The sequence below is a fragment of the Etheostoma cragini genome, chromosome 1, assembly GCF_013103735.1.
Source record: "Etheostoma cragini isolate CJK2018 chromosome 1, CSU_Ecrag_1.0, whole genome shotgun sequence".
In the NCBI taxonomy this organism is placed as follows: domain Eukaryota; kingdom Metazoa; phylum Chordata; class Actinopteri; order Perciformes; family Percidae; genus Etheostoma; species Etheostoma cragini.
In genome coordinates this window covers 29428227-29443470 of record NC_048407.1, presented here as the reverse complement: position 1 = coordinate 29443470, position 15244 = coordinate 29428227, and the positions used below count along the sequence as shown (strand labels likewise).

Sequence of the window (15244 nt, the reverse complement as noted above, 5' to 3'; positions counted from 1 at the left end):
TCAACAGTGTCTGTAAATTGCTCTGTAAATTATACTTTCTCCATTTCTTTAAATGGTCTAAGATGTTCTGTCTTGCCTAGGCATCTGTTTTTGCAGTGTGTGTGTGTGTGTGTGTGTGTGTGAGTGTGAGTGTGTGTGTGTTTATATGTGTATGTGTGTAGTGTGTGGTGTGTTGTGTTGTGTTGCATGTGTGCATGCGCAACAGTACAGTAATTGATGGTGGTACTACTGTGTCTGTGCTGCATTGGGTTCTGCAAACCTCAGGGTTTGCTGAGATGTTCTCTGTGTATAACACATTGACTCTCAGTAAACTAACTCCTGTTAATCCATGTTGTTAAGAAAATGTCAAATTAAATGCTGCAGCAAAGAGTTCGTGAGGGTAAAGGATTCTCTATGAATAATACTGACTCACCCCTGCATCGGGGAGTGGCACATTCCATAACTGAGCATATCGAAACTCCAGCTTGGCCAGAAAGGAACAATTGAAAAACAGCGAAGGAGCAGAAATCTTCTCTCTTGCAGGGTGGGGATGGCACTTTAACTGCTGTAACTGCAGTTAAATGGAAAAGCTGCAGTACCAAGAGCAAATAACTTAGACCAACACATACAAATACAATTTCAGATTAAACTTTGAGGTGTAATAACTGCCAGTAAGGCCAGTAAGCAGTTTTCATACTTTCTTAAGCAACATACGTAGTATATGCCCTCTGTGTTCTGCTTAAGAGAACTGAGACTTGAAACCTCCTCTGTGTGTGTGTGTGTGTGTGTGTGTGTGTGTGTGTGTGTGTGTGTGTGTGTGTGTGTGTGTGTGTGTGTGTGTGTGTGTGTGTGTGTGTGCGTGCATCAAGGAGAAGCGGCGTCTGGCAATCCGTAATGCAGCACAGCAGTGGGAGGGCGGCAGATCCTGCCTGGAACTGCCACCCGCTAATGGTGCTAAAGAAGAAGTCAGTCCAGAGAGCAGCCCTGCCCACAGCCCTGCGCAGACCAATGGCCTTGCACAGGAACCATCTCCAGATGAACCCAGGTACACACCGCATCAGCACAAGATGTTTAATGAGTGAAAATTCACACTGGATGGTGTTTTGTGTGACTTGTTTGGTTCTAAGAGAAATGTAGAGGAATCAGTAAAAATTTGTATTATTGTCTGACATCTCTTTGGTTGCCAGCAGTGCATTTTCTTTGTCACAATATTTCCAGTCAGCCAGTTAACTTTGTAATAGCAGGAGAGCTACTTTGACCTAAATCAATCTTAGGTGTTGATAAATCAATCTTAGGTGTTGATCTGCCTTGCTGTTTAATTTTAAGTTTCTCCTCGTAATGAAGAATTTCAAATGGCTGTGCCAAAATCTGTCCGACAATAGTAGCATTGTCTGGCCCTGTGTGCAGTTTGCTAGCTAGCTAGTTCACCCCTACAACACTAGCCTAGCCTATCCTTGTTTGAATGAACAAACAATGTCACAAAACGATATGAAAGTCGAAGGAGGGAATGTTGGAATTAGGTAAAACTGAAACAAGGAAGGTTGTGTATAATTGTAGGAAATGTATGATGAAAATTGGCTAGCAATTCCGCAAAGCAAATACCAAGAAATAGGTTTCAGCAGTTTGTCTTTCAACAACACTTTTTATAGTTCAAAATCGCTGTCAATCATAAGGAGATGCAGCCTTCTAACAGACCCTCCAATCATCACGCAGAAGCCCAGCGTCCAGGCCAGCCCACTCCTCCATTGAACCCCAGAGAGCGTGGGCGAGACATAATCACAGCATTTATCCCAAAAAAAAACTGTTCAAAGCAGACCCATTGAAGTCCATGGACGCTTGGCTTCAACAGGGAAATTCACTGTGACGCTACGGGAATGTATGAAAAGGAAATTGAGTCACCTGATTCTGAACAAACTCATCCTCAAGATGAACGTGTTCTTATACATTTTTAGTCAATAAAATGTTAACACAATAATACATCTTTGACCATTAATTTTTTGACATTTTAGGGAAGTTGAGCTTAAAGAAAATCACCATTGGTCAACATAGCTAACAAAATGACAGTTAATTCTTTAGACTTGGTTAAACTGTAAATAATGTAGCTCAGATGGGAATCTGTAAACATAATGAATGAATAAATACATGTTGGGTTTAGATTCAAAAGAGTTTGATTTGATACACAATAGTCATGAGTCTCCTCTCCTGACCGTTTGGAGGGGAAATCTGATATTGAGCCTCGGTACTGATGTAAGGCATGGAATATCTGTTAAAAGGAGCAGTGTTCAGATAAAGAGCTGATGGCGGACTCATCTTAGGCGCCCTGATCATTTGAAACTAGTTTGATGTTTTCAAAAAGCTGGACAATAATGTCAGTACTGTCTAAATGGACACACAATGGCGGTAGGTAGATCAACAAGGTAGGAGAAGGAAAATGATGTTTAAAATGAAAACCTTAAAGAAACCTCAAGAGATAGGCTTGTACTTTGATTGAAAGCTGAGATAAAGTAAAGGAAATGTGTCTTTTAACATACGATTCTGGGATACAGGAGTGAGACTAATATGTGCATTATTTTTCATGTTAATCCTAATAATGTGTTGAATAGGATTTCATTTCTAAACCTCTACTATATGTTTGTAATTACAAAGCAGAGAGTGTTTACAATTATTTCAAAACAACCCTCTAATCTAAGCTTGGCTTTACATGCTTGGTTTCCCTTCATCTAAGTTTGTTTCTTTTATTTTTCGCTTATCAGGCGGATAAGTCCAGGTTCAGGACCAGAGCGACCATCAGGGGGAACGGAGAGCAGATTTCGCACCAACAGCCGTCCAAACAGCCCACGAGATCCCAAGTAAGACGAAAAATGCCTGTGTGCGCGTACACCCCCCCTGACATATGCGTTCACAGAAAGTAAAAGATAAGCCGCTGCACAGAAAATAGTCTGCGGTCAATAGATCAGTAGAGCTCTCTGTGTTGACCGGCAACTGTATGAGCGAAATGAGACACAAACAGATTTCACAATCTGATATTTTCCGTTGGAATCTATGACAATTTTGAGACAGATGTATTGTAATATTGCATAATGGATCTGTTTACTCAAATTGCAAAAAAAACAGAAGTTCCCTCGTGACATCTAGCCCTGCAGAAAGTTTTGGTTTTATTTGTCAAGGTTTGAGATATCTACCATTGTCACACCTCTGTTGTATTACTAGAATGGAATGGATTTTTTTTCATGAAGTAAATTTGAAAATGGTGTACAAACAGACAGACACTCATGAATACAAACATAAGGGTTGATGCCCGACGAGGTGCCATTGTCAGGAAATAATTGATAACCGGGAGGCCAGAACCGTCTGACGTGGAGCTTCACCAGAGCTTCTCTTGAGCTTCTCTTGAGCTCTGTGAGTACATGCAGTACGTGTCTAAGATGGCTAAAGACAGTTTTCTTCTTCTACTGTTTATAACATGATGCTGGAAGCGCTCTAAATCATCAGTCTGTGCTACGTTTATATAAGCAAAGGGCTCTGATACACTCTCCTGCACAGAGTGGCACCCAGGTCTTGATGAGATATAAGGGGGAGGGCTGAGATAAAAGTAGTGGCTGTGTTAAGGACTATAATTACATGTTTCAAAGAAGACTTTTCCTTCCTGCATAAGGATATGAAAACGGCCCCCAAAGCACAATCCCTCAATGGCAGTGGCTATCCTATACCGGGTCCATTATAACTTCAGTCATGTGGATTAACAGGTTATGGTGATGAACAGGACTCACGCAATCCAATCTACCACACTTGTTTCAGATGGGAGTTGTGTCACTTTGTCTTATATTGAATGACAACATACCAAGGGCCTTTACAAACCCTGGCACTACCAATAACTTGAAAGATAGGCAAGATCTGTAACTAAAAGGTCATAAGGTAAAATCTTTAAATACCTGAGAATGTGTACAGTAGGTGGGACATTTAAAGGTAGCTTTGTTCACCAGTGTTTTAATTTATTGAAGGGTTATTGTGAGTATACAGTGTAGCCCAGATTACCTCTGATAGCTGTTGAGCTACTAGATACTAGAGCTATATCATCCTTCCCAAAAGAGCATGAAGGGGCAAAAAATCGATGACCTTGTCTCTGGTTTTTGAGGCCTGTGAATCAACACTCTTGCCTCTAATGGGTGACATTGCGGATCAAGTCAACGGGGGTGGGAATTCTCAGAAATCCAACAGCAGGAGGTGTTTTTTTTCTTCATTTGCACCCTGAAGAGACAGGGTGTGGTTTTGTTGCAGGTCATCCATAATCCTGCTACTCCAGAATCTCAACAGATTCTCAGTTTCCCATTCAGGTCAGGGTCTAGGCCTGGCACATCTACACATCTGCATCTGCTCAGTAAAAGCCTGGGGAGCACGGCTAACTATTATGTGTGTTTCTTTATCGAACAACAAACTGGGGACTTTCGTCTACGTATCTCTTTAATTCCAAGCCTGCTTCTGAGGACTGTCACCTAAACTAGAGACAATTTAAGAGTATAACACAACTTTAATTGATTAAGTTTAGAAAAGTCAGAACATTATATGCGTCATTTGACACACTATGACTTTTTTTAATGATAAGATCTGTTGCTATGTAAAATTAATTATCATTCATTCAGGATTTCTAAATGATTTTAGTCTCTGATAATTATGATTTAATCAAGATGTCCGTTGTTGCCAATCACTATGATAATGAACATTTGTGAACATTATTTTCCCTGTTGATGTGGCTCGGGAAAGGGAAGTTTGGGGTCCCCTGCTGGAGCTGCTGCCCCCGCGACCCGATACCGGATAAGCGGTCGAAGATGGATGGATGGATGGATTTTCCCTGTGAGAAGGGTTAAGGGGAGAATGGCAGTGAAAGAGTTAGTTCTCAGAAATCCAATAGTTGTGTTGATCACCGTGTGGGGAGATGCAAAGGCCTTTGTACTATTCATTCATTCATTTAAAACAAAAAGATTTAGCCTGAGACCCTGAAGAGGTGGTTTTGCAGGCACATATGTGATTTATCCCTACAATGGTGAGAAAGACGTTTAACAGGCTTCTTAAATGAAACCTTAGATCCAAAAACACCAAATACTGTAGAAACAAACTTTACAGCAGTAGTCTGCACCACTTGGCACCCAGCACATCTGCACTGCACCAGTAACTGCCACTTGAACCATTTGTTTTCACTTTTTAACAGTGAAATGATAAAACGCTCATTTGAAATAACTGCTCAGAGGGTACTGTTTCAAACCCGTCACTCCCACCCAGTATTTAGGCAATTGGAGACGTGTGTGCTACAAGCCATGTCTTTGGGGGGATTAAGTTGTTGAGAGATGATGGATGGATGTCCTTTTAAAAAAAGTTGTAGTGGATTAAGTGAGATAGCCCTAATTAAATTAGATTCAGAGTCTAATAGGCTAGAGCAGGATCCATGTAATATGACAGACTTTTTATTTGGTTTTCCCCACCTTGTTTGCATCTTCTCTCAGCAATGTGAGACAGTGTTAGTTGCTTGATTCATGTCGCAAGGGGATTTGGGGCCACCTGGCAGCCTTTCAGCTGCCATTATGTGGGGAACAATACATGACACAGTGCTGAGTGTGTTAATGGCACACTTCCAGGCGCACAGAAATTACGCTCATTCTTAACGTGACTTATCTACATGTTATGCTCCATTTCCTGCAATGCTCTACCAACTCATCCTGATTAACTGCCTTTGGCAATCTTACATGTTGGAGGCGTGGCATATCCTGATGATTAATGTATTTCAGTGTCTGGCGCCTCCCCGTCTATTGATGGTCAAGTCACTTGGACTTTGCAATTTAAACATTTCTTCACTACTGGGTTTTAATGCTTTAAGCATCACACCTGCACTCAGTCAATGTTCTTTCCGCTTGAATAAAATGTATCTACGCATACCTGCTTTTGTAGCTGTACTTATTGCAAGAATCCACTATTTTGAGGCCTTTTCACATCTGTCAATGCCCTTGTTACATTACATTATACGTCATTTAGCTGATGCTTTTTTTAAAATCCAAAGCATTTTACAATTTGCTATATATCAGCCTCTAAATCATCACGCCTCTGGAGCAATTAGGGGTTCAGTGTCTTGCTCAGGGACACATTGGTTGATGTATCAGTGGGAATCGAACGCAGATCTCCCACACCAAAGGCATTTGTTATATCCACTCATCACCACCCTTGTAACAAGGAACCAGAGTAGTACTGTGTTGTTAAAGGGAACCTCCAAAAGTTTTACAGATACTATCTGTTTTGAAATCTTGACCATCAGGGAATTTTTTTAGTAGGAGTTTATAGTTGGCCACTGGGAAACAATTAATTACAGCAAGAATTTACAGCAAGAATTTCTCTGCAACATTATATCCATTCTCTAATTTATCCATGGTATCCCCCCATATTTTCCTATGATCATCTCTTACATTTGATTAAAAAAGGCTTTTTATACAGGGTGCATGGAGGGTCACCTTAGGTATCATGTTAGAGTGTCTGGAGACATATGATGATTGAGTAGGTTATTCCCTGTCAGTTACTGGGTTATTGGGTCAGACTGTGATACATGATTAATCTTGTTGTTGTTTGTACTGGCAAGTGTAATTTGTGGCTTTTTTTTTTTTTTAAAGCTGTAGCTCTCCCAAAGGGTATTAAAAACTAACTGAACTAATTAAAACTGACTGAACTCTAAGGCAGACTACGGCCTAGAAGAAGACTTTGAGTTCCGTCACGGTGTAAACTTATATAGACACGAGTGGACCACACAGAAAGTTTCCCAAAAGCCTAACAGCTATGTGGGAAAACTGGTCCTTCACTTTGCCGTCTCCTGAGGCATCTGACCATTCACCTGTCTTGTACACAAGAATGAATCAGTTAAAGTACTCAAGGCAAAAGTCACCTATATCACCTACAGAGAACCTGGTGTCAATGTTGAGTCACGTTCCTCTTTTAGCAATTTACACATATGATGTGGACTGGAGGAATATTCCACTATGATTATTGGTTAGCATCTTTACTTTTCAACACAATCACTTTACACAAGTTAATCAACTGTTTTTTCAAAACCAAAAATCTTTGTACTCTTGTTGGGGAAAAAAAATCAAGACAATAATCTGCAGATGAATCAAAAAGGATAATTTTTGCTAGTTGCAGCCTTAGTCAACAGCATATTACTATGGTGCATCAGCCAAATGATGTGTATGTGATTGGGTTGACCTTTATAAACTGTATGTAAGAAACCAAAAGCTTTAACTTTATTGTTTTATTTTATATTATTTAAGGCATTATTTTTAAGGTTGTAAAAACAAATGTATTTGGATCTAGGACAAAAAAGAAAACTAAGAATACTTACAGTCTCATATTGTGAACATCAGTATGTGCAGAGGCGGCGTTTTGTTCACACTGAAAAGTTGATCTCTGTCTCCATCACTCCTCTCTTCTCTTTACCTGGACCCCCTTATTTTTTTGACCAAGAATCCCATCTACTGTAGCATACCTCGCATTTTGATTTAAGCCTTTAATTATCCATTTCAATTGTTTGTCTGATTCTCCAAATCTTAGATGCTCTTTTTGCTGCTCAGTTGAGAGAGGAATCTGTTCCTTTTCTCCGGTAAAGAGAGGAGAGGAGCTGCAACAAAGTTGGCCTTTTTATTTTTATTTTTTTGAATGATTCAGTTACAGTGCTGCTCAATTTTGTTTCCTTGTACTCTCTCTGTCTACAGTATGTCTGCCATCCTTCTTGTTTTTCTGTCCCTGATTCTTACACCCCCAACACAATTTTTTTTTTTTTCTCAACAAGAATCTTGGATTAGAGTTCTCAAATCAAAAGGATCAAAAGGTAATCAAAGGATTAGTCTTCTAACCACTATGCTTTCTATTGCGGCGTGATTTGGAGGGTGTGAAATACGAATAGAGGTGATTAGTTTGTTGGCAGGGCTGATCAGGGTTGAGTAGCGTGCAGCCAGTAACCATCTGATGCCCTGCTATGCTGAAAAGTCCCTTGAGAGTCAGCAGACCCAGAGGGCTGAGCACATGGATCCGGGGATTGAGATTATGTCTCCTTGAGACTCGCCCAGATTCTCCACTCTCACGACTCTCTTATCAAGGAAGGGCACTTTAACTGTTGTATAGCAGAATATAAATCAATTAAAAAAAGACAAGTAGGACATTGACTAGACCCCTGCGTGTTCTGTAGCAATGTTGCTTTTTCCTACTTTTAGCACAATGTTTGCTTTTTCAAACAAATGTGAACTAAGCACTTTTGGCCCAAAGATATAGGTTTCACAAGGCAACAAATTCTTTGCATTCATCAAGACTGGTTAACAAACTGTGTCTTTGTGTGCGTGTGAATATTTTTTGCAGGCTTGTGGAGGCAGGGAGCGGCAGTATTCAGAGCTTGTCCCTCTCTGACAGTCACCTGGCGGAGCTGGATGGTGACACACTGCGGTTATTTGGAACCGGAGCCCTGGAGGCCCTGGAGAGGGGCTGGGGAGTTCAGACTGCTGGTGCTGTCACTGTAATAACCTTCCGCTACATCAACTTTGACGCCATTGTACCAACACTGCCACGAATAAGGATCAAGTTCCCAAATCTATCGGTGAGGAGACTGGACACGTGCCATAATGAGCCATGGCATTATGATGACTTAAAGAAGAAACAAAAAGAGTGTGCATTTTTCATTTTACCTTCCGTTGTTGTTGTACTACATGAGTGTCATTTAACACCAAACTGCCATGACATGACACAAAGAGAGAGGATTTTGAAGGTGGAGCCTGCCCTCTCATATCTTGACAGTTCTTGTTTGTCATCATCTTTGGCCTTTATCCACTGAACCAATGTAAAAAAAATGTCCCAAACTATTCTAAGTACATCTGACCATGGTTCCCACGGGAGCTTAAAATCCTTTATTGTTTGTGAAAATAGACCTAAATAGACATGGGTTAATGAAAATGCTTGACTTTTTATATTTTTTTGCAAATATTTTTTACTCAAAGTAATACTCAAACTACTGACAAAAGGTGGGCTGGGATTGCCTCTACATGGCTCTCACGACTAAAAGCCAGTCCAAGATTTACTCTTGTCTGGCAGCCTCTTGCTCGTTACTCTCTCCATTTGTCTTCTGAGCTTCCTCCATCACCGTCCTCTTCGGTCTTTTTGCCTCTGCCATAAAGTCCGTAGAGGCTGTTGAACCCGATTCAGCTGCGCACTGGCCCGGCTACAGCACGACACCAGCCCAAAAATCCCCACTTAGCGATCTGAAGCAACTGTACAAGTCGTATAAACATCAACCGTCCCCCAGTGCTCCGGGTTAACTGAGCTAACTAGCTGACAGCAGCTTTACAGTCATCAGCAGTTAGTTACTTTTGCAACAAGTAACGCTTTCTGTCCATCAGTAAACTCTATAAATTACAGAGTTGAGGAAGAGCAGCCGGAAGAAATCAAAGGGAAAACAGATAACCTTTGTCTCTCTAAAATATGATCCAGTTTCACCCAAATCAGTGTCCTAAACCGTTGCATACTTCTCCCAGGAGATCCACAGGGCTTAAACTTCTTAAGGCATGCATTTTTCCCAAGTGGTGTCCTTGAATATTTGGGAATTGGGTCTGAAAAGTCATAGTAAAGGGAAATCCAATTATGGTCGATTTAAACATCCTGCACAAAAACATCCAATTTATTATTGTTTTTTTTTTGTGGCAGAACTGCTCCCAACCAAATTTGTCATTTTTTTTTCTGTGTCTGCTGGGGTTAAGAGCGCAATGGTTGAAATAAACCTGTTTTAAGTATTTTTTTTAAGTGGGCTATATCCTTTATATGAAATATTATGGAACAAAACACTTTGCTCATGTAACATACAGTATAATTAGGGGGATATTTTTATCCAAAGCACCTTACAGTTTCCTGAATGCATATAGTTTTTCATTGATTTCTCCAAGAGGAAAAAAATATACAAATATACAGTTGCTTTATCATTCCACATCTCTGAAACCAACTTGTTACTCTTTCTGCAGCACCTGATCTTCTTGGAAACCAACATCAGCCGTCTGCCCCAGCTGGCTGCCTTGACTCAGGTGAGGCGTCTGGACCAGCTGACCATCCATCCAGAGGGCAACCCAGTGGTCAGTCTGGCTCTTTGGCGCTCCTTCCTCCTCTACCGCCTCCACCACTTCAACCTGCAGAAGATCAACGGCCAGGAGGTAATGCATTCCTCCTGCCACCTTTTTAAGAACGAAATATAGTAACAAATTTGAAGGTTAAATAGTTTGACTTTATGGAAACTACACTAGGCTTACTGGTGGAGAGGTTCTTCCCGTTAAATGTAAGGCTTCTAGACTTTGAGCTGCTGGTTAGCCTAGCTTAGCTCAAGGACCTGAGGAACACTCACACTGCCACTAGATCTTGTTTGTATCATATCTATACAAAATGTCCAACTCATCTCATCGAACCCTCTGCCAGAAAGCAAATAAGCCTATTTCCCAAAATGTCAAACATTTACCTTACATTTAAAGGAAGGATGGACCGCCTGTGGTTCTCATCACTGATTTTCTACTCACGTCTCATACCAACACAAACACACACACACAGGTTAAAGCTACGCATTCACATAAAATGTAGGCATCTTTCTGCAGAGGTGTGTGTGTTTATTTGTGCTTTAGAACGTAACCACCCTGAAACAATCAGAAAGCAACATTTTATTCTTGATTCACTGCTTTGTTCGGCGCTCCCTCTCTATATTCACTCTCAAGTTTGCCAGACCACCGCTGCACACTCTCTCTCTCTCTCTCTCTCTCTCTCTCTCTCTCTCTCTCTCTCTGGATGTTGAACCAGGGAGGAGGGGCCAACTTGAAACACTGTGTTTACAAACAGTAAACAGTAAAGACAGTAAAGTTGACTACATATTATACTTTTAAATGATGGGCCCATGTCTGGATTGATCTACTGTACTTCTAAATTAGATCTCTGTAAACACTTTGTTTGATTTATGATTTTTATTTTATATTATACTTGCTTTTTCTTTTTTCATAACTTTTTACATTGTGTCAGTCAGCATTACTTTTGTGCAGGGACTGTAACTTTTGACTCAATGGTATAACCCATGACAAAGCTGTAACTCTTACTTCTCTGTTTTCAGAGTTTACAGATACACATAGAGTTACCAATCAATCAAGTATCTACTGTTGTGTACTTGCACGTCTACCTTAGGTCACCATGAATGATGTGATCGCTGCAGTGCGTGTGTTTGGGACACTGGGTCACATAGCAGCCACCGAAACTCCACGTTGCCGGCTCCTCCTGCTGCTAGAGGAATCCAGGTGAGAAGTTGATATCAGGCAGTAAACCACAACATAACAGTAGCTACAATTAAATAACAGGTGTGTGCTGTGTCCTGGACTGTGTGAGTTGTCTGTTTGAATATGTCCAGAATGTGTGGATTGTGTGAGTTACAGCTTGCAAGCATGCAGGCTAATACACGCTGTGTGTATTTTGCTTCTATACGTGTGTGTTTGTGTGTGTGTGTGTGTGTGTGTGTGTGTGTGTGTGTGTGTGTGTGTGTGTGTGTGTGTGTGTGTGCGTGTGTGCGTGTGTGCGTATGCGAGAGAGAGACAGCGAGACAGCCTGGCACAGAGGAGCCAGGGGAATTAGACTATGTGTCTCTGGGTAAGGGTGGGTTCTTGGCACTTCGACACAGACATTCTTCTCTCTCACCAGCCAAAAGCTCTCGAGGTCTGTCACTCGTGGTTAATGAAAAAAAATCTTTGCAAAGCACAAATCTGCTGAATTTTGTCACGCACAGGAGCGTTTTTTTAATGGTTCTCATTATCTGGTTGGTTATGGGCAGCCTAAAAGGTCGAAAGCAAAGCTGCATCACAATATTACTGTTAATAATAATAATAATAATAATAATAATAGTATTACTATTCTCTCAAAGATTGAACAATTGCATGGTCGAATCATTGACTGGCTAAGGAAACTGTATTACATGTGATCTCTCTAAATAACCTCGATTTTGATGACATAATAAAGGAAATTAATTTATTTGACTTATACATTAAGAAGTTGAAGACAGTGACAATAGGTTCAATGAAATATAAACAAATTAAATAGTATTGAGCTGCCTTGGGTGTCCTCAGTTGTCCTTTCAGAATCTGAAATAAACTGCAAGTAAACTTTAGGACAACTGTCTCTCGGCTTCATCTCACCCACATACACTGTGTTATGGATAGATAATAATAGGGACTGTGGATACATAATATGCATCAGCCCAGGGCTGAAGATTATATTCGTATCAGCATTTGATTTGTCTTTGTATCTATGGGCTGAAATATGTGCCACCAGAACCTGAATTTGAATCATTTATATTTGAATTTGAATTGCTAAACTTGAATAATGGCATCAAAAAACTGTATCTACCAAAACCTTCCTGTTGTAGACTGTTTGTGAAATAAAGTGGGTTGTGGATGTAATTGTACGTGTAGCTCTGAATATAGCCTTTGCTCATGTAAATGTGTATCATAGGGGTTCTTGTGAAGAATCACTGAAACCTATACTCATCCTTATGGAATCTTATTTCACTAAATACTTTCAAATATTATTTTAGTAGACTGGACTTTACGGTATCTTGCAACACAAAGAACATTAATTGTATTGCCTTGTTAACACATAGGATAACATGTAACCAAAACAATCATTGGACCCAGATGTGACATTGTCTATGTTGCATGCAATCATTAGTTGTTAGATTCTGATTACAGTTTGTTTTGGACACATGCTTCTGTGATTTTTTAGTTTTTTCCAAGACAAATAGTTTGAAGGGCAACGAGTTACCATTACTGTTCTCTGCAGAACAAGGCTTTTTGCAGTCATCGCTTGCAAGGGGTACATTATACTTGCTACCAGCTAACACATATCCTACAATTCATCAAATCCTAAGGTCCCTCTGTCATAGTTTGTGGTTCTTCTGCTTTCTTTGGCTGTTTATTTATTATTCTGCACTGTGCACAAGTTTTATTAGAAAATGTTTGTAAGGAAAACTTTTCCATTTTTGCTTGTCAGTGTGGTTTGATTTAAACCTCTGTTGACCCTTGAACTTGTCCCTTTATGGAAAACGAGCAGAGTTCACTTTCTCAGATTTTAACACATTCCATCACTAGGGGTCTTGCTTAAGGGAAAATATTAACTAAAACCAGTTTTAACATGGAAGTGAATAAATCCACTATACTACTTAAGGCTGTTGTTGCATACAAAGCCTTTTGTCTTACAAACATGCAACAATATTTCATTACACCTTTAAATAGATTTCAATGGCTGTGTTTGTAAAACTTCAATTGGCAACTAAATTGTTATAATTTAATTTATAATAATTTTAACTCTTTATTGATCCCTATGGTGACATTAAATGTAAATGTAAATGTGCTGTATTTATATAGCGCTTTTCCAGTCTTAACAACTGCTCAAAGCGCTTTTACATCTACAGGGAACATTCACCATTCACACACATTCATACACTGTGGCCGGGGCTGCCGTACAAGGTGCCACCTGCTCATCAGATAAACACTCACACACATTCACACTCCGGTGCGCAGCACCGGGGGCAACTCGGGGTTCAGTGTCTTGCCCAAGGACACTTCGACAATGACTGCAGGGGCGGGGATCAAACCACCAACCTTCCGATTGGCAGGCAACCGCTCTACCACTGAGCCACAGCCGCCCCTGGTTACAATTGACACTATATTTTTTTACACAGGCCTGAAATACACACACAAACACACACACACACACACACACACACACACACACACACACACACACACACACACACACACACACACACACACACACACACACACACACACATTTCAATCAAAACATTTATGAAAAGGTATTAAAATGTAAAAATATTACTATTTCTTTGTGTGACAGTTTGACTCTCACTGAGGTAAAACATTTTATTTGAGGGATACAAGAACACACCTTTATTACCTTGGTGTCACTCACTTTCTGCCACTGTTTCTCCTTAGGTGTCTATTCACTCTGTCTAACTCATTCTTCTCTCTTCACCCTGAAGGAAGCGTCAGCTACAATTCCTGTTAGAGGGACGTGGCAGGCGGGCAGGACTGAGTCCAGAGGAGCTGCGAGATAATGGGAAGCTCCTGGGAGAAGGCCTGAGCAGGGCGCTGTTCAACTACCCAAGCAGAGACTGCAGTGCAGAGAGCCCTGAGGTCAGCACTAAACAGTTATTTTTTTGGCCTAGTGGTTTGAGACAACTGCAACAAATCTTGAATGTTACTGAAAAGTTAGTAAAGGTTAGTGGGAGTACCACATCAATCCATTTGTATACCAACTCCCAACTGGGTTTTGGAGTCACATACCTAAACCCCACTATATGTCCGCCTACGTCTCTTTGAAATCAGTTTAACCAATAAAACGGATTTGATCTTGCAGTAAATCTGTGTGAGGTTTAACAAACTCACAAGTATTTCGATGTGAAAGGCATCAGTGTTATGGCATTATAAATCTAGCACACCGTCAGACAGGAATCAACACTCGCCCTCCACCCTGTATAATTGGTGTGTGACTGCATGCATGTCACAAAAGTTAGTGGCCCTCATTTATCTACCTAACGAAGAAACCAGCGCAGATATGAGCGCAGAACTCCTCTTTTGACAGGCTTCACGTGGGATTCATGAAACGTTTGTATCACATTAATCAGAGTGTAAGAATGGTCGTACGTTAATGAATGCAGCAGCTGGAAACAATCATGATTTAAATATCACCCCCCAATATATTCTCGGTTTTGAGGCCTCGCCCCTACTTTTTACGACATGGCGAGACGTAATCCGGCTAAGAACCGGCACTTTTCAGAGATGGAAATTGAAGCCCTGACATCTCAGTTTCATTTTCAGTAACGTGTGTCCTATTTGGCAGCCTATATATAGGCTGTAAAAAGAATGTAGAATAGAAAGAGATCACTGATGCGGTCAACAGTGTTGCTGAAAAAAATCGTACTCCAGCTAAAGTTTATTTAATTTATACATCCTTGACATATGTATGCTTTATTCCTAATAGTAATACACAAGCTTATATTGCAATCTCTTAGGCCTACATGTAGGTGTACCTATATTTTAATAAACACAGAGTAGCGGAGTTTATGCAGTGTTTTTTATTATTATTTTACTTGTGTTTTTTCATGAGTCAGAGCCAGGAGGCAACAGCTTTGAGGGAGTGTGCGTGTCCTCCTCCCCACTGC

At 40.5% G+C, this 15244-nt stretch overlaps 1 protein-coding gene across 5 annotated transcripts in view; it reads left to right on the top strand.

Moving 5' to 3' along the window:
• LOC117946698 (leucine-rich repeat-containing protein 49) overlaps positions 1–15244 on the top strand; it is a 36334-nt gene that overhangs the window by 19568 nt on the left and 1522 nt on the right. For 4 of the 5 annotated variants that reach the window (XM_034875010.1, XM_034875038.1, XM_034875029.1 and 1 more), the window contains 6 exons: positions 849–1024; positions 2733–2828; positions 8362–8596; positions 10008–10193; positions 11200–11309; positions 14063–14216. In XM_034875010.1, coding sequence (XP_034730901.1) covers positions 849–1024; positions 2733–2828; positions 8362–8596; positions 10008–10193; positions 11200–11309; positions 14063–14216 — 957 coding nt within the window. The remainder of the gene's footprint in view (positions 1–848; positions 1025–2732; positions 2829–8361; positions 8597–10007; positions 10194–11199; positions 11310–14062; positions 14217–15244) is intronic. The other variant, XM_034875019.1, reaches the window with a different exon arrangement.